This window comes from Strix aluco, chromosome 15, assembly GCF_031877795.1.
Source record: "Strix aluco isolate bStrAlu1 chromosome 15, bStrAlu1.hap1, whole genome shotgun sequence".
In the NCBI taxonomy this organism is placed as follows: domain Eukaryota; kingdom Metazoa; phylum Chordata; class Aves; order Strigiformes; family Strigidae; genus Strix; species Strix aluco.
Genome location: NC_133945.1, coordinates 21,525,600 through 21,547,157, shown reverse-complemented (window position 1 = coordinate 21,547,157; position 21,558 = coordinate 21,525,600). Strand labels below are relative to the sequence as shown.

The 21,558-nt window shown below is 53.5% G+C and overlaps 1 protein-coding gene across 3 annotated transcripts in view; it reads right to left on the bottom strand.

The window, feature by feature from the left end:
• Positions 1–21,183, bottom strand: part of USP31 (ubiquitin specific peptidase 31) — a 40,096-nt gene extending 18,913 nt beyond the window's left edge. For all 3 annotated transcript variants that reach the window (XR_012625252.1, XM_074840888.1, XM_074840887.1), the window contains exons 1-9: positions 20,572–21,183; positions 6,376–6,513; positions 5,817–5,905; positions 4,611–4,703; positions 3,305–3,440; positions 2,636–2,780; positions 1,705–1,888; positions 890–1,001; positions 183–277 (exon numbers count right to left, since the gene is read on the bottom strand). Coding sequence is in view for 2 of the 3 variants with exons in the window: in XM_074840888.1 (XP_074696989.1) it covers positions 183–277; positions 890–1,001; positions 1,705–1,888; positions 2,636–2,780; positions 3,305–3,440; positions 4,611–4,703; positions 5,817–5,905; positions 6,376–6,513; positions 20,572–21,183 (1,604 nt within the window). In the remaining variant the exon portion in view is untranslated. The remainder of the gene's footprint in view (positions 1–182; positions 278–889; positions 1,002–1,704; positions 1,889–2,635; positions 2,781–3,304; positions 3,441–4,610; positions 4,704–5,816; positions 5,906–6,375; positions 6,514–20,571) is intronic.
• Positions 21,184–21,558: the final 375 nt, after the last annotated feature.

The window sequence follows — 21,558 nt, the reverse complement described above, 5'->3', positions numbered from 1 at the left end:
ATGGTGACACACAACTGAGCAATCCTCACACAGCTTCCCGAGGACACTCAGCCACTTCCCTGCTCCTCGGGCCTGCCACGTCCATTCTACACACGCGCCCCAAGACTGTCCCCTGCTGCATGGCTACACCCCCGGTGCCCAGCCGACACCCCCTCCACTCCCAGGAACGAGGAGCAACTCACCTTTCCACTGTGGGATGGCAGAGGGGTCGCTCCTCCTGAGGTAGCAAGTACGTTATGCCCACGACACTGACCACTCGCAAACTGAACGGGCAAACCTGCAACAAAGAGAGCAGAAGGCTCCTGAGCGGCTCAAACCCAACTTACCTACGTGCAAACCGGCTCTCAGCACCGGCTGACACATACTTTATCCTAGAAGGTGTGTTTTACACGAGAAAGCAAATGCACAAGGTCTCAGATATGCCTACGCCGAGTGGCTAACAGAGGGGTGAGCTACAGCAACGGAGGCTTTGTACCCAGCAACAACTCTGCGGTGACCAAAGACGCCCCTCTCCACCCCGCCGCTCACAGAGGGGGTTCTCATCAGAAACACGCAGTCACCAGGCAAAAGTTTCAGCTTTGCTTCCAGGCAAACACCCCCAACCAGGGGATTTCCAGCACAGACAGCAGCACTAACCTCTCAAGTACTTCTTGGGGCAAGGAAGAAGTGGAGCATGCACTATCAGCCTAATCTTACCTGAACCTTTCAGCAAACAGACAAAACACCAGAGAAGTGGAATACCAGACTTGGACATTATTGCACAAAGAAATACGGGGAAGCCACCAGTCCAGGGCGTGCAGCACGTTGATCACCCCAAGTAACTGGCTTCCCCTTTAGCTCCCGTCACACCAAGCTGGAAGTCTCGAACCAGACGAAGCGTTTGCCTCACCTGCAGGCAGGCTGCAGGCCGCAGGAAATACTGCATCTTCTCCAGAATTTCCTTCTGCAGAATATCCCAAGCAATTGTTTTTTCAAGATGCAACACAAAAGGCAAGCCAAACCTACAGGAAGAAGCAGCATTTGAGGGAGCAATTAAAAGATTATTCTGTTTAGCAACGGGATCCCCAAACTCTGACAGTGTCACCCTCCTCCTCACTCGGCACGATTTGGATGAAATGCCCCAGAAACCAGGAATTAAAAACTTGTCCACAGAGGAGAGGTGCCGAGCTCTGAGGAAACGCTGTGACGGCTGCCCACGAGGGGAGCTCCCGCTGAGGCGCTGCGGCCCTGCCCCATGCTCGAGCTCTGCTGCAGAGCTCTGCAACCATCACCCGCCTGCCATCGCTTCTTGTGAAACAAACCTCAGCGGCTGAGGTAGCTCTCAGCCCGCGGCTGGTATAAATGCCTTTTCCATGGTTGTTTCTGACTTCCCCCCACCCCCTGGTCACACCGTGATTAAAACTTTCCACACATCACAGGATCAGGTCTCTGAAACCCGACAGCTCTGCAGAGGTGGTGTGTCCTTCCGACTGGGTCTGCATTCACCACCTTCCAGTAACACTGGACTACTTGAAGTTCACCTAAATAGGAAGATTTTGCTGCATTCATTAATGTTTTTTGATCAACATGTTCTTTAGCACCTAATGTGAGGTAGGAATGCAAGCTGTCACCCCTTCACCATCTGTTTTCCCTACACGGTGAGGAAAACCCAGGCCAGTTAAGGAGGCAGCTGGCAGAGTCACTAACGGGGGAGCTGCCAGTCACCTTTTGCTCTGCTGTCCAGTGCACGCTCTGTTACACACCAGCAAGACAATCTTGTCGGTTGCTGCTGGTTTAGTAGAGGACTGTTCCAGTTTTCCAGACTTCACTGTTCCTTGAGAGTAAGATATTGTTCGGGAGTGCTCAGTGCCACATTTCAAGTTATTCAGGTTATTGTTCACATGTATTCCTGAAAAATTGGGAGAAAGGAAACATTTTGTTATGTCATTTGCCTTTAGTGCCCTGATGCTCCCCTCAAGAAACCCTCCTTTGGCTGCAGAGGAGCAGGTCAATATGGAATAGACCATTTTTATCACTTGTATGAAGGCTTCAAGGAGCAATTACTTTTCATAGTGATTATTTCTTTACAGAAAGAAATTATATGCAAGTGCTCACCTAACTGATTTTTCACAGCAATTTCTACAAGCACCCATAGCTTTGTCTGCCCACAAGAAAAGCTAAAGTGACAGAAACCCCACTTGTTACTTCCAATAATAAAATTTGCCTTTGATTACACTCCGTCTACCCAGGATGCAGTTATTGCCTTTCACTGAGAGGGAGATGCAGAGAAGCCGAGGTCTCCGAGCTCATTTCTGAGACTGTTTATTCATCACTGGCAATCTGATTTTAAATAACACAATTTCAGCAGCTTCACCTGGTCCCTAGCAGGTCTTTAAATTAAGCCTGACAACAGATTTCACATTAAGCCAGCCTGACCTGCAGAATCAGCCCCGGGAAGAGGAAGAAAGGAGTGTGCATCGCTTCTTGATAACCTCCCTGCTGACACCACCATTAAGCCTGCTGGAACGAGTCTGGACAGAGTTGAAATCAATACACCACAACATCAACTACTTGTGGGACTTTTATTCTCATATCTCTCTCTATCCTTTCCCTCTCCTAGTCACCTGAGGCAGGCATTAAGCAGGTATCGACTTACCTCTCTGACTGAGTATACCCTCAGGCCTAAATATCTCCGGGGTCTCAAAGGCGAAAATGCAGTCACTTTCATGAATGGTGTCCAGGTCATCAGTGTCGCAGAAGGACCGATGAAACCCATCGTAGTACATCTCCGTCAGCACGATCTAGAGTCAGCAGAAGCAAACCAGAAGCCATTAAACCACCCGTGTCTGGTCCAGCTGAGCTGCCCCGTCTCTCAACTGGGATTTTCCTGCCAAGGGACGGCATTCCTCAAAACATCCTGCCATTGGCCAGCAGTGTGGAACAGGGAAGAGGACTGCCACAGAAGAGAAGCTGGGGTAAAGGCAGCACATGGAGAGGTTTGGGTGGGATCCGACAGCTTTCCTGAAGCTCCTCGCACAGAAGAACCCCCCACAGGTGCCCCGTGGTGCCCTCGCTGCCAGCAGGCACAGACCACCGTGTGATCCGGCAGCAGGGCCGCGCGTTCCACTGACGGCTACCGCAGCACCTCTGGGTTTCAAAACGCCAGTGCACAGGGCAAAGCATGACCCAGACTGCCACTACCCTGCTCCTCCTGTTCAATCAGGGGCAGCCAGTTTCAATTCCTACATATCCAACACGGGATGAAAGCCTCCACGCTCCCTCCCACTGACGGGCGGGCATGTGAGTGACGAGGCCAGGCCGTTACCTGCTCCGTGGGGATCTTGGTTTCTGAGGAGACGGCCTCCCGCAGCCTGGCCACCGTTCCGGAGATGGGCACCGGCACCCCGATGCGCATGCAGTGTGAGCACTTCCCCCGGTACACCACGGTGACGTAGAGCGGCCTGCGGAGAGCACGGGGGGCACCGCTGGGGCTGTGTTCGGCACTCCCGGGCAGCACCCGCACGGAGTTGGCCCAACCTGGGTGCACCCGGGCTGCCCACAAGCTGCAGGGCGCTGCGGGCAGCCCGCAGCCACCACTCGCTGGAGTTAGGCTGGGCCGCAGCCAGGCGGGTGTGTTTGATTGCCAGAGACTCCTTTCTTACTACATGGCCTGGTGCTACTTCCTCCCACCAGAAGCAGCAGCATGTCTTCTCAAAAAAGCCCCACAAAGTTAAAAATAAACATGTCTATGACAAGGCAATCGTAATTTTTCAACCAGGATCCTGTAATGCGGCTTTGGAGAGTCCAAGGCAGCACCTTAAAGCCCTCAGAGAGAGCTGCTGCCGGGAGCGGCTGCTCCAGCTGCCTCTCAACCCTCAGCCCTGCCTAAGCGCCACCTCGGGCCGGGACACCCTCCCTGGAGAGCCCCTCGGCCTCCGCTCGCTGGTGGAGCAGGGCCTTCTGAACCAGACGTGGCAGAGTCGTATCTAATATGTCCTTGCATTCATTACTTTGTTCCATTGCTTCTTGAACCCGTGCAAGATTTCTGCATCCAAGACATGAGGCGAAGGAGTTGCTTATTTATACAATGGGTAGTTTTGCTGCGCATCTCTTTATCTCTTTGCTCTGAATTTTTTATCTGGATTTTTTTCCTCCCTGGAGCTTTTTTCTTTTTTGGCAACAGCTATCTTTCAAAAAAGCAAAACATTTTGCAGGAAAGCTTTTAACTTCACTTTTAGAAATTGGAGTGATCAGTGAGACTGTTCTAAAGAAAGTAAAAGAAAAAAAAAAAAAGAAGTGTTTCATCCTTTTCCCTTTTTTAATTTTAAAATGTTATAAATTAAGTCAAAAGCAAAATATTTTTGTTACCTGAATCAAAGATGATTTTTCCCCCTAAAATTAATTCTACAGGAAGTTAAGGGTGGGGGCGGAGGGCTGTTCTGAAACAAGTAAAAGGCTCAATTTTTCAATTTACCTGCAAAGCAAAAAATTAAAGCCCCATATGGTCCTATCTATCTTTTTTAAAGACTTACCGTCAAGATTTTGCTGACATCTCTCTTCCTTCTGTAGCAAATTAAACAACACTGTATGCATGGGAAACAGCCAACGTTAAGTTCCAGACAGTCACCTACCGTGTATGAGGCAAAGGGATCGGCAGAGAGATGCAGAGAAAAGGGTCAAAGGTGTTACTCTGCTTCTGGCAATGAGGGCAGGTCAGGGAGGACCTAGTACAAATATCAGTAATAGGACAGAGTTATACTTCATCTCCTCAGGAGTGGATAAATCATCAAATCACAAACAACAGCCGCCGCACATCAGCCTGGCTGCCCCTCTCTGCTCTTCCTTCTCCACACAGAGAGCTCTGCACAGAGCCTGTATACACCTAGCTGCTGTAAACGGTGGGCCACCACTCATTTCTCAGTCCTTTTAAAGTAATTAATCTCAAAGTTCATTACAGAGCATGCCAGGAAAATAATTTGGCTTTTAATAAACATTACTGCAAAATTAATAATTCACCAACAGCAGGTCCAACGTGGAAGGCCTAGGAGGGTTTTGTCTTTGAAGAGAGATGAAGTGACGGGAAAGAGCAACAGTCAGCACTGCAGGTGCACAGATCTCTTACTCAGAAGGGAAAAACTCCAGACAATACATCTCACATTCAGAATTAACCTGCACCTTAACCTGGCTTCATGTTTTATACCAGGCTTAAGGTTTCTCCTTTGCAAAGGAAGCCTTGGCAAATACTGGGGAGAAAGCCCAGCAATTAAAATTCTTATAGCAGCACAGATACAAGCCATCGAGGAGCACCAGGCTGTTTTCTTGTATTAGTTCTGAAATTAAAAAGCTCGCTTCCCAGGAAGTATGGGAAAGTCTTGGGAAAGCCCTGAAGGGACAGCGAAACCTTCAGCTCAGAATTCCCAAGTGCCAGATAACAGGAACTCTGCAAGACCCCCGGGGTCCTTAACTCCCCAGTGGCCTCCAGCACCTCCAGATCTTGCCACAGGCTCCTGCCTCTGCACAGCCCGGGGCAGCCTCACGGCCCCGCTGCCCTGAGCCTTTGCTCCACTGAGCACTGACTTGCTTTCAGGATGCATCAGGACAGGTGAAGAACTGGTATATACTGTAGATTTTCACAGAATATACCAAATTCAAAGCAGTGAAATTCTCTCTCCCTCCTCTGGAGCAAGATCTTAGTGCAGGTGTCATTCAGCAGGAATTCAGAAAGAGCTGGTAACACAACGACACCAGCCTCAACTGTACTGGGAGCCAGCATCACGGCAGGATTATACTGGGGTCACCAACACATGCAATAACGCCTCAAAATTTACAAAATATACCTGTACTGGGCTTGAAAGAGTTCCTGCACAAAGGTACTACTGATTGGAAAGGCTGGTCCCTCGAGCAGCACGTCGTCCTCCAGTGGTGGCTAAAAGAGAAGAATAGACCCCAGAAGCATACCCAGGCGTGGAGGTGCCCCGCGTCAGACGGCTCAGCACTCCGAGTCCAACTTGTGCCCTCCTTGCCCAAAGCCACCAGAAAAAGGTCACAAGATTTTAAATAACAAGTGTGCTCTGCCGACAGGAGGGGTGATGCAGGAATGCGAGGTAAGGAAAGGCTGGGATCTGCCAGCAGGCGATGGGCTGGCAGCCCCCCTCCCGCAACGCCTCCCCGCTCCTGCAGTGTGTGACTTCACAAATGACTGCGCTGGGGAGCACTGGCCAGGGGTAAGTGAAATGGTGGGTTACATCCACAGGGCCAGAAACAAACAGGACTTTAACCCAAGCTTTTGTTCCCTCCAAACTGTTGGAGTTGAGAAGCCAACGGGGAGATCTAATTGAAAAAACTGTGCAAAGTTACAGCTACTCTCCCACGCTGGCTCCCAGCAAAACCCCTTACCTTGAGCGGAGGCATGCTGCTGTAATTCACTACATTGTTCAGATCTTCATGGACTCTGTCCAGAAGCCAAAGCAGGAACTCCTGCGCATCGTGCTGGGCATTCCCGCGGTACTGCATCGCGTTCTTGGACACAATGTTCTGCAGAGACACAGAGACAGCGTACAGCGAAAGAGCAAGAATCGAGCTCTTCCCTTCACCGAGCCCCCACAGACAGGCAGAGTTGACAGCGCACCCAAAACCAGGGATGGGCGACAGCTCTGGCCAGGGCACCGCCCGCCCGAACCGCCCGCGGACAGGCCTGGGCCCGCCAGCGCCGTCAGACCCGACGCACAACCCGAGTCAGCGCAGCAGTTGCTGCCTGGGCGGGCAGAGGCACCGCCAGCGGCTCCCGGACCAGAGCGGAGGGGTTACGGCACTGCTTACGGAGGAGCCGCATCACCGTTTAAACAGCGTTTACAGGAAACTCAGGGCTCAATTCAGATGAGACGAACACCAGAACAACCAGCCTACAGTCCCTCCACACAAGTCAAGGGCGAGGCAAGTTCACCACAACTCACTGACAATGACGGGCAGCGCCTCGCACGCTGACACAGAGCCGAGGCCACTTTTAACCATCCCTCTCCACGTACCACAGGGTCAGACACTGCTCAGCTCAGAGTCTTCTATTTGTTTAAGCTGAAGCAAAACAAGTATTTAGTCTCCTAACGTCCACTCGCGCTGCCTAGCTCGTTCCTGCTTTGGCAAGGTAACAGATTTCCCAAAACCTAGACGCGGATGCTCAGTGCCAACACAGGGACACAATTCCAGGAATCAGCTGAGATCAGCACATCAAAACTGCAGACGCTTCTACAAACCCACCATCCCAATATCCTGCGGGTAGAGCACTTTGCATCAGGCTCCCTCGCAAGCACGTAAGCGGTACGGTCACCATGTAATTTTCTCCACCAGGTACCAGGTATCCACTGTGCACAACTTGCTCATCCTAAATACCATCTTCTGCTGCCACTACTCGAAACAGAAAGCTTGCTTAGGGCAGACGACTGAGCAAGAGGGAAGGCAGAGCTGGCCCCGGCATCGCGCGCCGTTACAAACGCAGGTCCCAGCCAGGCAGGTGCAGCTTTTGAGCACGAGGAACCGAAGCATCGGGGAGTGAGCGACACCAGAGCAGCGCGGTATGGGACGGGCACTGCTGGACCAGCTAACTGCAACAAGGGAGGACTCAGATAGTCACAGGTGTGGAACACACAGCTGGCACCACTTTGGATGCACGCCGAGAGCCTGGGGAACGCACCTCATCTACTCTGGTACTTCCAGAAAAGCCGTCTCAGGATACCAGCACACCCGAGGGATTGCTCAAAGCTGGTTTGCTTCCAGACACAAACGGGAAGGGCTTAAAGGTCACCAGCAACCGAAATCTGCAGGTGGAAGATTTATCCTCACCCTGAAGCTCTGGGGACACCTTTCCTAACACTGGAGTTTGCACTGAGCCCTCCAGCTGGGCCATGCACACCCCTTCCTCCGGACAACATCTCCTCAAAAAGCCGATGGGAGCCCACACCAGGGTTTATTAGGGCATCTTCCTCACCAGCAACCAACACCAGAAAATGTTTCCTCTGCTCCAGCTCTCTGGTCTCACTTTTACCTCCACACCACCACCCAGATGGCTGCCAGCACTCACCGCTGTGCGCTGGGGACACGGCACAAGCTCCGGAGGACGGGCGCCAGGCACCAGCACCTGCGTTCAGTGGGAACACTCCCTGGAGTACCGTGCTGTGGTGAGCTGATCCCAGCAGCTGGCCCAGGGCTCCTTCCTGAGGAGCAGAACCCACCTCTGCCACAGAAAAATCAGCATGTTCCGCTTCTTCAAGGAGGCACCAGGCTGCAGCCGGCAGAGCCAGCCCGCTCCTCCTGCTGCTCATGAAACAGGCGTTCACCTAACACACGCTCACGGGTCAGCCACCCCACGCTCCCACTCCACCAATTTTAACCACAAAGCCAATACTGGGCTTTTCTTTGTGAGAAACAGGCTCATAGCAAAGCTCACGCCAGTCGCACAGCAACTCCCCAGCCTTCCTGTGCCACGTACTACTGGGAGAGGCGATCCAGTTTGGGATGTGCTGCACCTACACCCCACGGCACACCTGCGGGGAGACAGAAAGCATTTACACGGGACTCGAGCTTGTCTGAGCAGGGTCCCCAAAAAGGGGCAGAGGCACCGGCAGAGACCAGGCTGTACCTGCAGGGCAAGAACCATGCGGGAAGGCTGCGGCAGGCCGCACACGCACGGTACCAGAGCTCCTCCATTTCTCTAATCAGACTTTGCAACAGATCTGAGAAAAGAGGTTGGGCTGCTCGCTTTATCCCTCTAGAAAATGGGGTCACCAGAAGAGGGGGGTGATGAAAAAGACAGGAAAGGACTGATAAACATGCACTCTCTATCCTCTATAATCTGTCCACCTGCCTCAAGGCAGCAAAATAAGGGAAAACAGAAATAATCTGCTCTCATTACATATGTGCAAGCCCTTCTGACAACAGATTTACTGCCTGCCCAGGGACCAGCACCCTCCCACATGGAATTTGTAAACACAGTTTTAAACGAGTAGCCCCCAGGGAGTGCTCACCTCTGCAGCACAGCGGTGCGAGCCCAGCACACCCCTGCTCGGTGCCCAACACAATGTGAGCCTGGGCACTGCTGCAAACCAACTGATTGGGGAGAAAAATCCAAAGTAGTCTGTAGGGCCTCCAGGATTAAAGGCAACCAAAGAGCCTTCCCCGCTCCTAGTCCCCATTCAGCAAAACAAGATCCATTGGCAGGAAAAAAGTGACAAAACATGATCCAAAAAATGATCTTAAGCCTCTCCAGGTACCAGCCTGATACCTCTTGCCCTCCTTCAGCAGAAAGCCTGGTGAATTACTCATGTTGCACCAATTTACGGAATTTAACGCTAACTGTGAAAATATAGTCAACATACTTGCAGACCCTGGCCTGATACCTAAACACTCAACACTCGCCCAGCAGCTATCAGGACAAGATGGCAACAACCTGGAGAAACCTAGTTTAGTTGGGCTAGAAACCCGCCACCCAACACTGCCTCAACCAGAGGCGCTCGTAAGCAGAGCTCTCCTTAAACTGTCCTCCGCCGAACACCGCCCCTGCCCACCAACTTTATGACGATCCCTGGTCTTATACTTCTTTCGTTAGATTTACAGAACAGCGGTTTCTCGATCGGCGCACGATGCCTTCCTTTATTCTTACCAAAGCTCCAGGCTGACCCATCTCAGGGCGCTGACATCTCCAGCCCAGCAACGGGTCTCGAGGAGCACTGCTCCCCTCGAGCAGGGGCGTGGGAGCCCATCACCTTTCCAGCCGCAGGTCCCAGCCAACAGCCAGCCGCTGCTGACAGGATTTAGTGGGTCATCTAGAATTAGGAAAAATTAATATTCCAAAATATCCAAAACACCTGTAAGCAAGGAGAAAAGGCTGATATTCACAGCAGCTGTGTCCAGTTGAACACAGCCAGACAACGGTTTAGGGAAGAATTTAAGATGTACATGTGAAGACTTCCTTTGCAAACATTATCTTTGTTCAAAAAAATTACACTGAAAATTAAATTTAGCCCTTAAATTACCGTGTCAAGTTCCAAACTGAAAATCAATCACCGAAGCGTGAAGCACAGATTTCAGTCTGCTCCTAAGTGCTTCTCACTACATCTTTTCTCCACACCGGCCATCCACACCTCCACAGTAACACACTTGCCTTTTAACAGCCTTATTCCCCCTTCCCGCTCCCTCCTGTGCCCAGCTCTGCACGCCAAGGTGACAGGGTCACTGTCACCAAGGGAGGGCCCAAAGGCAGCGCAGGTCGCAGTAAGGCTGAGCTCATTCTTCTCAGCAGTGAGTTGACCAAAGAGGGCCAAGAGAAAGAGAGATGCTGAAACACAACCCCCCCCAGCAGAGCACGGTCCTCTCCACACCGATATAAAAAGGTTTGATATCATCGGGCCAGCACTAACACCCTTCCCTTGGCACACTAAGAGCCGCTGCCTTAGCTGGTCTAGTCTTAGTGAAGTTAGCCAACAGGTGCTGCCACCGCACTTCATGTCCTAGTCGAGACAGAGCTGAAGCTAAAAGGGTGCTCAGTATTGTTAGGAAGAAGTGAATCTGGTGTTTCAAGTGAAAAAGGGGGCATGGGCGGGTCTGTAAGGAAACAGATGTAAGCAAGGATTTCAGCAATCCGGGCTAGCCTTTCCTACCGCCTCCCTCCCAGTGTCACCAGCACATCACTCCAGTCTAGACCCTCGCTGGCTTTCACTGACACGCGTTCCTGGGGATGTGTCATCCTACAGCCAGCCACGCAAGCCCCTAACACCTCCCCGCAGCCGAGCAAACCCCGGGGATTTGCAACAGCCACGGGCCTTGGGCTGTATCTGTGTCGTTCCTCATCTCAGCAGCACCTCCATGATAACTGCTCTGGTTTCCTCGACACTCTCGCAGCCTGAGTGGACCAAGGATAAAGAGCTGCCTGTGGAGACAGATCACAAGACGTTGGAAGTGATTCAGGAAGCACTACAAAATATCAGATGCAATTCCTTCACAAGAGGCTCCAAGAGGCTCCACTACAAAAACACTCCAGCAATAGCAGCGTGTTCCCAGCGTTACTCACGCTTCCTGCCATCGCAGCTACAAGTGGGTCTGTTATTGCTTAAACCTCTGCGTCTGCTGCTCTGTGCAATGCCATGTGCCTCCTCCCCAGTGCCCCCTGAGGTGCTGGGGCAGCAGAGCAACCCGAGACAGGCCAGGTGAAAAGGAGGAGCAACAGGCACGCAGTGCGGAACGGTCAATACTAAGGGATTAAATCCAAGTGAGAGATAAAGGCGCTGACTCAAACAATTCAACAATTTGAGAAAAATACCAGGAGCTCCTGAAGCGCAGCCTCCAGCCAACTAGATGGCTCAGCAGACAGATACAGCCCCATGCGCTTCCCCGTCTCCAACGCTGGCCCCTCACTCGGGCTGCGCGAACAAGCTCTGGGGTGAGCCCTGTGCCACCGACGGGGGACTGCAACCTCCTGGCAAGCCAGACCGGCAACTCCCAAACAGCCCCAATAACATTTGATGGACGTAGTAGCTCATCATTAAGCATCAAACACCCTGAACTTCCTCGTCTTTATTTTCTGAGACTCCTCTTCCAGCTCTCAGCGGCAGAGCTGCCACCCCGGGGCAGCGGGTCTCCCGCCCGTGCCGTGGAGCGTGGCCGGCCCCATCCCAGTGCAGGGCTCAGGCCGTGACGGTGCAGTCCCGGTGACATCTGCGCAGCTCAGGCAGAGACTTGGTTTAGACGAGGCCACAACTGCAACAGCCCCTCCCCAAGATCCCTGCTCAGCCACCCAGGCTGCGGAAAGGTTACTTTACACAAAGACAGGTAGAAGTCAGAACATAACCTCAAACTTTCTCTCCTCTTTCGCCTCGTTTTGCTGGTCCTGCTTAGGCTGAACCCACTGCAGTAGAGCGACAGCAATTGCAGCTGGCTGCAGATCTGAGTTAAGAAGATATTGGTTTAAAAAAAACACATAAAAACATAAAACCCACCACATTTACCAACCCCCCATAGCTTTTAATCCTCTGCCCCTAATCTCTGCTGTGAGCATAGGTGGCATATCTGAACGGACCCTGTCCATCACCAGAGGGTACTAAGAACCGGTCAGGAACGATTTTGCTGTGGCTGTTTCAGATATGAGACATCAGGAGCGGTCTCCCAAGCTCCCTTCCCAACACCTTTCCATGACTGGACGGCTGCGCACCTCCAGCCCCTTTCCTCAGCTCAGCCCCTAAGAGTTTGGCAGAAGGAATGAAATCTTCCCTTCCCCCAGATGGGCGAGCACCAGCACACGGGCACCCTGAATGGAAGCAGCACCATCAGAAGAGATAAGAGGGGGAAAATCATCATTTCATATCGATCGCATACACTTATCTAACCCCCTAATGCAAGCACCCTATAACCAAACAAGTCCCTGTCCATCTATAAAGCAGATTTATGGCAAAGATGCATTATCATTTTTATCAGCCCACTGAAAGTTTAATAATCATTCATCTATTGCTCTAAATAGATGCAATAAATAAAGGCAAACATAGCTGAACTACTGGCCTCTCCTTTGCTGCTGTTATTGTTCCAGATCACAAAGACAGCTAAAGGAAAAATGTCAGTCTGATATTTTCCAGAGTGCCTCTGGTAGGAAGCAGCTGTGGAAAGGTTTTTGTACATGAACGGATGAAGCCAGCTCATTAGAGACCTGACACAATGACACACGTGAGCACGAAAGAAAAGCTATTCCTTATCTTTCATTGAACATCATCGAGTTATGCTCAACCAGATTTTTTTTTTTCTTTTTTAAACCTACAGACATAGCTCTGTGTTTGGGCAACTTCTATGGCAGACATCTCATGAAGAGTGTTTATCTAAATGACTCCGTCCACTCACACACAGAAAAAGCAATTTCCCCTCTCTGAATGGAAATACTCTTTTCTGGGAAAAGCAATACCTGGGAAACAATGTGTTTCAGACTTTCTGTTCCGCCCCAGGCCCGGGGACAAAGCCAAGGCCAGCAGTGACCCTTCGCCCAGCTGAAAGTGCCCGCAGGGACCACCACGCTCTTTCCCGGCCAGGGCCCTGCCACTGGCTGCTGCCAGCGGGACCCGCACGGCTTCCAGCACTCGGGACACATTGGCTCAGCTGCTGCAGGCTGCACAGAGCAGGGAAAAAAAAGCAAGACAGGGAGACAGTGCAACGAGCCTCCCCACTCCACGGAGGCTGGCAGCAGCGCGCGAAGAGCTGGCACGGCAGCGCACCCAGCAACCCCCCCTTCCTGCCAGGAGCCGGGGATTCGGTGGCAGAAAGCCCCCGCAGCGTCTCTCTGCGTACACAGGGGACAGCTGGGCTCGCAGGAGGACAGCAGGGCTCACAGCCCCTCGAGCTCTGTGTCAGCCTCGGGGTTCACCCACCTGCCCAGCACTGAGGAGGAGACGCTGGTCCAGCCCAGGACAGACGAGATCTCCACTGGCTGAGCTTTACCACAGCTCTCCAAAAGGCAGAAAAAGGCGGTTTTGAAGAGAGTGGGTCTGTCAAAGCAGCCAGGGTGGGATAAAACACCCCTTGTTCGCCCCGCAGTGAAAGCCGGGGTGCTGGGGCTCGGGAGGCAGCACCCTGTGGGAGAGCACAGTGGCTCCGCAGGCAGCGAAGCCGTCCTCGGGGCTGGTGCAGAACGGCTCCTCGCGCAGCCAGGCCCTTGCCTGCTGCAGAGGGGAAAGCAAACACAGCCGTTTATTATTCCACTTCAAAAAGTGAAAACAAGAAGAGCACGGCAGAGCGCAGCATGCCAGGACCAGAGCAGGTTCTCCACCACATTTAACAAGTCCAGACAAGAAGCATCATCCACCGGCCCCTGCCTGACACCCATCCTGCGCTAGCAGCTACTCTCACCCTGCCAGGCTGAAGCCTTAGTTAATCCTGATTAACCACCTTTCTTCAACACGTAAGGAGAGAGTGAAGTATATCAAGATGACACTTTCCAGGGTTGCTGTGTGCAGCGCTCCCTCCTCCGCGCAGGCAGCAGTGGGCAGAGCCGCTGGCAGCTCCCAACACACCGGAGCAGGCAGAGGACTCATGGCCGGGGCGAGTGGTCCTCAGCTGCCTCTCCCACACGGGAAAATGGACCCAGACACGAAGGTGGGTTGTTGGGTGCTGCGTCCCCAAGCAGGCACGCTCCTTCCCTGGCTCATGGCAGGAGCACGGTCATGTGGCTGGAAGGCACTGCCGGAGCTGGTGCTGACTGCCGGGAGAATTCATCCTTATAAACAGCAGGAATCTGATTTTGTTCTCAAAAAGTCCTTGTTTTCTTGCTAGGCTAGCAGAGCGATTGGTGGGATTCCAAAGAGTGAGGGATTAAGGAGCGGGGGAATGCCACAAGTGTGGAGCAGTTCAGTAAAGGAGAGTCAAGAAACGCCGGTGCAGAGGAGACTTGAGGGCTGGGCTGGGGAGCGCAAGGAGCTGGTGCTCCACTGCACCCTTGAGCCTCTCCCGCTCTCCCCAGGTTTTCCCTCAGGTCCCAGGTTAGAGCACGGGCCCCTGAGACAGGGATCTGATCCCTACTGCTCACACAAGCCTCCCTCCCTTCAAGGATGCTGCAAAACAAACGTTAATTTCACTGACACAATCATATGCAAAACAGTTCATTAAAGCGGTGCTCCGCAGCAGTCACGCCTTCAGATAGAAGCTCCAAATGGGTTTACTCACAATCAAGTGGGGCCATTTCTAAATGCCAGCACGCAAAGCTGGGCACGGAGCAACGCACAGATCCAATTAAGCTGCCTAAGAACAGGCATTCCCTTACCCCTTCCATGGGTTGCCAGACACGACACCGTTTTCATACTTTCACCATTTGTACTTCCATGGAGGAGCGTGGAAATAAAGGCCTCGGAGCTTGGAAGACAGAGAACAGTTTTTGGAAACCACGCATAATCACCCTCCCAGCCCCACCGAGGGTCCATCCACAGGGCCGCAGAGCTGCTCTACACTGGGGTCTCCTCCCCGCCTCCCCCTCGCCCTTCTGGACTTCTGGACACGAGCAGCCACACCGCTTCTGCTTCCCCCTCCAGCAGAACCCCCGCAAACCAGCGTCCGACCCCTGGACTCTGCAGCTCGGCTCTCTGCTCTCCCAGCCTTCTGCTGCACTTACTCAGATCAAAGTTTGAAGTATAACCCAGAAATGCCCAGAAAAATCTTTGGATTTGACAAGTAAATCAGACTGCTGCTTTAAAGCAACCAGGACCTTGCTGCAGGAAACCCCTCTCAGGGGGTTTATGTGAGGAGGTGAGGAGGGGAAAAACAGTAAAAAATTGTAAGGAAATATGCACAAAGAAAAAGGTAAAACAAAAAAACCCCACACACACCCCCCACAATAATGGACTTGCATCTTATTGATCATTAACATTAAAACAAGAAAAGTCTAATGTGGAAAGACTGCCAAAGACCTTTGTGATCCCCGTGAAGAGAGAAACATGTTCCCATGATGTCAAGAAGTGTCACAACAATGACGCAGAAAATTTAGAACTTGCTTTCTGTTTCAAGTAAAGTGTGTCAGTTCCGAATGTCCCCACTGCAGTGGCACCACTGGGGGCACCTGGACTGAACTGGAACAAGCACTTCAAGACCCCACGTCACCTGGCCCCGCTCAAGGCCCTTTTCGATGAACTCAGGAACCGAAATGCCAAGAACCAAGGGACGAGGGACCGGGAGGGAAGGGTGAAGGCTCTTGTGTTGCTTCTTTCACGTCCCATTCTTCCATCTCTTTGTGTAGAGGGAGGACGGTCTGCTCTCCGCAGAAATATTTTAGGGATAAGCAGTTGCCACTGTCCAGAATAAAATAACTGATCACTGTGCTAGGCAGAGAGCAAGATGATTAAATATGATCCAGGGGATCCCATTTCCCACATAACTGGCCCCATTAGCAAAGCACAAGGGCTCTAGCGAGTGGGAGAGCTCGTGGCTAACAGCTCCGGGTGCAGGACTGAGGGCTTCCAACACCCCAGCTGCACCAAGCAGCCCAGTGCTGAGAACTGCTGTTATTTAATCTACAAGAGAAGGTAAAGATACTGAGCAGGAGTTCCTTCGTAATTCAGAGGAGTTATTCATTAATTCACAAAGAAGTGACCAAGGCAGCTGACAGACTGCTTGTCCCAAGCGTGGTATTAACACCAAGTGCATTGCCAAAACACGAGCACCTTGAAACTGCAAGAGTTACACACAGCTACTACCAAAGCTTACACTAAACACAGGTTTAAAAATAAATAAAAACGGAAGCAGCACTATTAACCTGGCACAATAATCCCTGCTCTGCTAACAGGGATCCATCCCAGGTTCAGATCTAATTCTGATAATCCAACTCAATCAAGTTACTATGATGTTGCTGTATTTGCTGTACACACTGCAGGTCATAAAAATAGGGCAGTCTTCATCTTGTAGGACAAAAAAATGCAATGAACACAGTTCTAGCATACAAAGGGTCTTGTTAAACATTGACATGCTTCAGTGTGCAACTGGCTTAGCTGTGAAGAAAGCCTCAAAACAGAAAACAGCCTCATCATCCACAGGAGACCAGAACTCCAAGGCAGGCAAGGGTAGAGGATTTGGATAAATTTATACAATTTTTCAAGCCCAATTAGTTTAAATAAAAACCTCTCTCTCAAGACCCCCATCATCACCTCCAAGTGTCGCAGAGCAATTCCCCATCACAAAGGGTGCTCTGTCCTCACTAGCTGATGCTCCCAGGAACTTTGCAGGCAGAACGGGACAGCTCCCCGGAAAAAAACAAGCCCAAAGCACAGCTCCTGCTTATACAATAGATGTTTGTCACCATTGTCACACCATCACAAAGGGGAAAGAGGAAGCACAAGCTGCAATATTGGCCCTTGTTATGAAAGCAGCAGCTCTGTTTAGGCAGGAAAATAAAAACCACTGAGCAATCGGAAGAAAAGGATTGTTAAAACAAACTGCAAACGAGCGCAGGATCAACAGGAAAGTCATCCAAAGCAGAGATAAAAAGCCAACATCCATCGCCCCGCCACAGCACTCCTGTACCATCTCCTCGGGCTCCCTTCTGCTCCCAGCCCCAGGGCTGCTACCGGCGCACCAAACCCCTCCGCTTCCACCTCCCCATCCATTCCCTCCCTGACCTTTTCCTACCACTGCATCCTCCACACCGCCCGCTCCCCCCCGCTCCCAGCACGGGTGAAGACGTGCCCCCACGGCCCTTGCCTCCTGCCCCCGCAGGAAGCAAAGCACGTGCCCCTGGGCAGCCAACTCCTCCGCAGCAGGCACAGCAGAGGATGCACACAACTTCCACCGCACCTCGGCTCCCATCGTACGAGCCAGCGCTCCCAAAGCCTTCCCGGGTGCCCCTTCCACAGCAGGTCCTTGCCCCCAGGACAAGCCATTGCAAACACTTTAGAGAAGGCTCCGCACGGATCCACGCTGCAACCCGGGAAGAAAAGACTATTAAAAAAAAAAAACTTCTCCTGGCAGAGAGAAATGTCAGGTTTAAAATGCAGAAACTGGCAGAGATCCTTGTGTTTCAAGGAGATCTGACCAGAAACAACGTGCTGGCTGCTCCCCTCCCTGTGCATTAGCTCTCTCTCGGCCCTGCAGTTCCAAGACAAACCATTTTACACAAACCACTTGTTTTAATTGCATTTTCCTTGTTTTCAGCAGCAGGACTACATGATTCATGAACCTGTGGGATGGGTTATTTCTCAAAGACCAACCTAAAAAGGGAGAAAATACTACCAAGAAAAAACAGCTAAGGGTAAGGAGTATCTCAGAACTTGCCCCCTCAAAGGCCTCTGCCCACCAGGACTCAGAGACACTCTCTTAGAAAAGTTTCTCCTACCCCAAAGAAAAAAGCCTACAGATATAAGAACGAGCGAGAGCATAAGTGTTATCCTTCATCCTAAAATAAGCTTAGCGCCTGCAGATAAGTATTTAGGAATCAGGAAGCGTCTTTGCCCAATTATATTCAGTGTCAAAAGAGGAAAAAAAGCAAAAAAACCCAACACACATGAATTTCTAAGCGTGCTGGCTAAAGAGCTCTTTGACCGACAAATAAATATTACTGTCAATGGCTATTACTGTTGGAGTGAAAGCACAAAATGACTCTCCTGAAAACACTTTTCACCCTTAAAAAAAAAAAAATAAAGCAATGAAGATAGGGAATGTTCCGCCCTCTATCTGAAACAAGCTTGGGGAGATGTTTTTCTTCTTTTGAGGAGAAGCAGCAGTTTTCAGAGCGAAAATGCCAATCCTCACCTTTCTCAAATCTAAGCCTGTTGTTTACATCTTTAAATTAACTGTGCAAACCTGCTGCTGAAAAAAATTTTAATTAAGAACACTGAATTTAATAGCAGGTTCAGGCTACTTAACTGTCTTTAGAGGTATTAATTTACTATTAAAAGTAATTGACCCCTGTAAGGAAACAGCCAAGTACTTGACATAATGACAAAGTCACTCTGAGTAAGACCCGGGCTGTTGACACCACGCAGTGCTGAACAGGACTTACTGGGACGAGATCCCCCACAGCAAGATGCTTTTTAAAAACCTCCAGGGGACCTGGCAGGCAGAAGATTGATGGGCTCCAGCTACATCAACAGCAAGTAGAGAAGCGTTCACTTACCATTAGTGATGCCTGAAATAAGCAAAGAAAGTTCCACCATAAAAAAACCCTTGGAACATGGCCTTAATTTAATCTACAGACCTGTTTCTTTTCCTGCTTCTGTCACTCTTATCTGAACACCGCTACTGCAGGCCTGCATAAACAGCGTATCTTGGCCTAGAAAGTGGTCTGCTTTCCCTTTGATTTTATCAGTTACACCGGCAAAAGATAATTCTGCTTTTGCAACCTTTTATTCCTGCTATTACTCAGAAGAAATCCACATTTTCTTCTCCTGCCAGAATGCCTCTGGAGCGGTGAAAGACGGGGTTGAAGGCGAGTGCCCCGCGGTGCTGCCAGGACTGGACACACCACAGCCGAGCGGATGGGCTTCCCGAGCGCTGCTCCATCAGCAAACGCTCTGAAAACACCCACGCCCTCTACCCAGCGCCCGTGCGGCCACCTGGACCAGAGAGGGCAGGTGCCTCTGCCCCAAAGGCAAACAGCCGGGCTGCCCAGGGAATGCCCCACTCGCTGCGGGTGAGGGTGGGCACAACTGCCCGGAAACACGCGGGAGAAGCAAAGGGAGGAGGTGGTGGCTGCGCGTCGGCCCAAACGACACAGGGTGTCAGAGACCGCCGACACCTCAGGAGCCTCCAGGCATCCCACCATCCGACTGACACCGAGGGGGGGCAGACGCAGGTACCTGCGGCCTCCACCTGCTGCCACACCCCATCCGAACTGGAGGCAGAGAGCCTGAGAATGTGCGAACCACGGTCCTGCTGGATATTCATGCATCTGTGCATCCCCTCTCCAACTCGCTCTGCAAGAGAAAATCCCCTAAAGCAAAGGTCTTCAAGTTAACGGTATGGAAGCTACCACCTACCCTCTCATTCTTTCACACGACCAGTTTTATATGCCAGGAAATTGCTGTTACAATAAAACTTCACCGTATTCTTACTGTTTTGAGAAGCGAGGTAGGCCTGGAGCACTTTTAGAACAGTTGTGTCTTATTTCATCCAAAAGCACTGCAGGGCTTTCTGAAAACAGAGGTGCAAAGACTGTGCCCTCTGCTACACAATTCCTGGGGGAGCACGCTGCCGGCAGCGGGGCGCAGGGCTGCACGGCGGGGCAGGGCAGGGCACGGCGCCGGCAGATCGAACCACGGCGCGAGGGCTCCAGCCGGGAGAACGCCACGGTATTAAACACGAGTTGGTACGAGCAGGAGGTTATGACCTCGTACTGCTGCAACGCATTCCCCAAATGAGCCCGAGGTCCCCAGTTCCCCGGGGAGCCTGCGAGGCACACCTCTCAGCAGCCTCCTCCTCCTCCCATGCACGCTCGCAGATCCCGACTCCGGCACCGCCACAACAATTAGTCACAACTTTTCTAACGGCAGCACAACAGAGGCATGAAACAGCAAAATGGACACTTTCACCAGGAAAAAGCCGCAGAGCCATCAGCCGGCTTTCACCACCATTTCACCACAAACGTAGCGGCAGCACCTCAACTGCAGGCGCTCACCCCGGGGACCGCGGGAGAGCCGAGGGGCGGACACACCACGTCGCCGCTTGGACAGACGGTGCATGGCTGGGGGTCTGCTTCTCCAGAGGGGTGCCGGGCGGCTGGAGCTGCTCACCAGAGCGGCCGGCGAGGCCAGAAGGCTTTTCACACCCCGTGAGTGCTCGGACTGGTGGCCAGGCCCCGCCACGCCCCAACAACCAGAGCAGCGGCCCCTGGCACCCACCCGGCGCAGGGAACAGGCATCTCCCACTGGCCCCCAGGGCGACACACGGAGCCCAGCCCTGAGCACTTCGGCCTGGCGAGGGACACCAACGGCCGTGGCAGCCCCACCCTGAGGGGCAAGGTGCTCGAGGGCCGGTTCCAGGCCGCTGCCGGGCGGACGAGGCCTGGGTGGCACAGCTGCCTCACGCTCGGCCTTCCCGCCTCGAAGAGACGAGGCGGCCATCCCCTCCGGCCTGGGGCCAGGCCCCGCTCACCTTGAAGTCGCGGCTGTGCTGCGGGGTGTACTCCAGCGTCCAGAGCGCCCGCACCAGCTGTGCCAGCTGCTCGGTGACCTCGCCGGGCGCGGGCGGCGGGCCGTCGGCGGCGGGGCTGGGGGCGGCGGGGGGCTGCCCGCTGCGGAACTGCTCCAGCGCCAGGAACTCGGCAAAGAGCTCGGTGTTGCTGAGGCACTGCAGGATGGCGTTCATGAAGCAGGTGTTGCCGTGGTTGCGCAGCCCCGCCACGCCGGGCACGGCCTCGGGGCCGCCGGCGGGCCGCGGCGGGGGCTCGGGGCTGCGCGGCGGGCCCGGCGGGAAGCAGCTGCCCAGGCCGCCGGCCGCCTGCGGCGGGGGCAGGCGCGGGGCGTGCGGGCCGCGGGGCTCGGGCTCGCTGCTGTAGTGCGAGAGCGTGGAGAGGGTCTTCAACACACGGCTCATGAACCCGCCGAGCGACCGCCCGGACGGGGCCGGGGCCGGGGCGGCGGCGGGGGGTGCCGGGGCCGAGCCCGAGCCGCCGCCCGCCGCCGCCCGCCCGCGGAAGAGCCGCTTGCTGAAGGAGCGCTTCTCCTTGGCGCAGCCGGCCGGCGCGGAGCCGCTCACCCGCGACATGGCTGCGCGGCGGCGCGGCGCGCATCCCCGCTCAGCCCGCCGGCCGCCGCATCCCTCCCGCCCGCCGGGCCGCCGGGGCTCAGCCGCCTCCCGGCGCCGCCATGCAGCGGGCGGGGCGGGGCGCGCCGCCACGTGATCGCGCCGCCACCTTAGCGGCGGGCAGGCGCCGCGGCGGCACCGCCGCCATCTTTGTTGCTGGCAGGGGGCGGGCGGGGGCGGCCGGGCCCCGGCGCCGCGGGGACGAGCGGCGATGCCACCCGCGGGGGCTCCCGCCAGCGGCCGGCGTTTGCTGCGGCCCGCAGGGCCCTCCCCGGGGGCGCCGGCCTGGCCCCGCCGCTCCCGTCAGCCCCGCGGCCGCCGTGGGGCGGCGCTGCG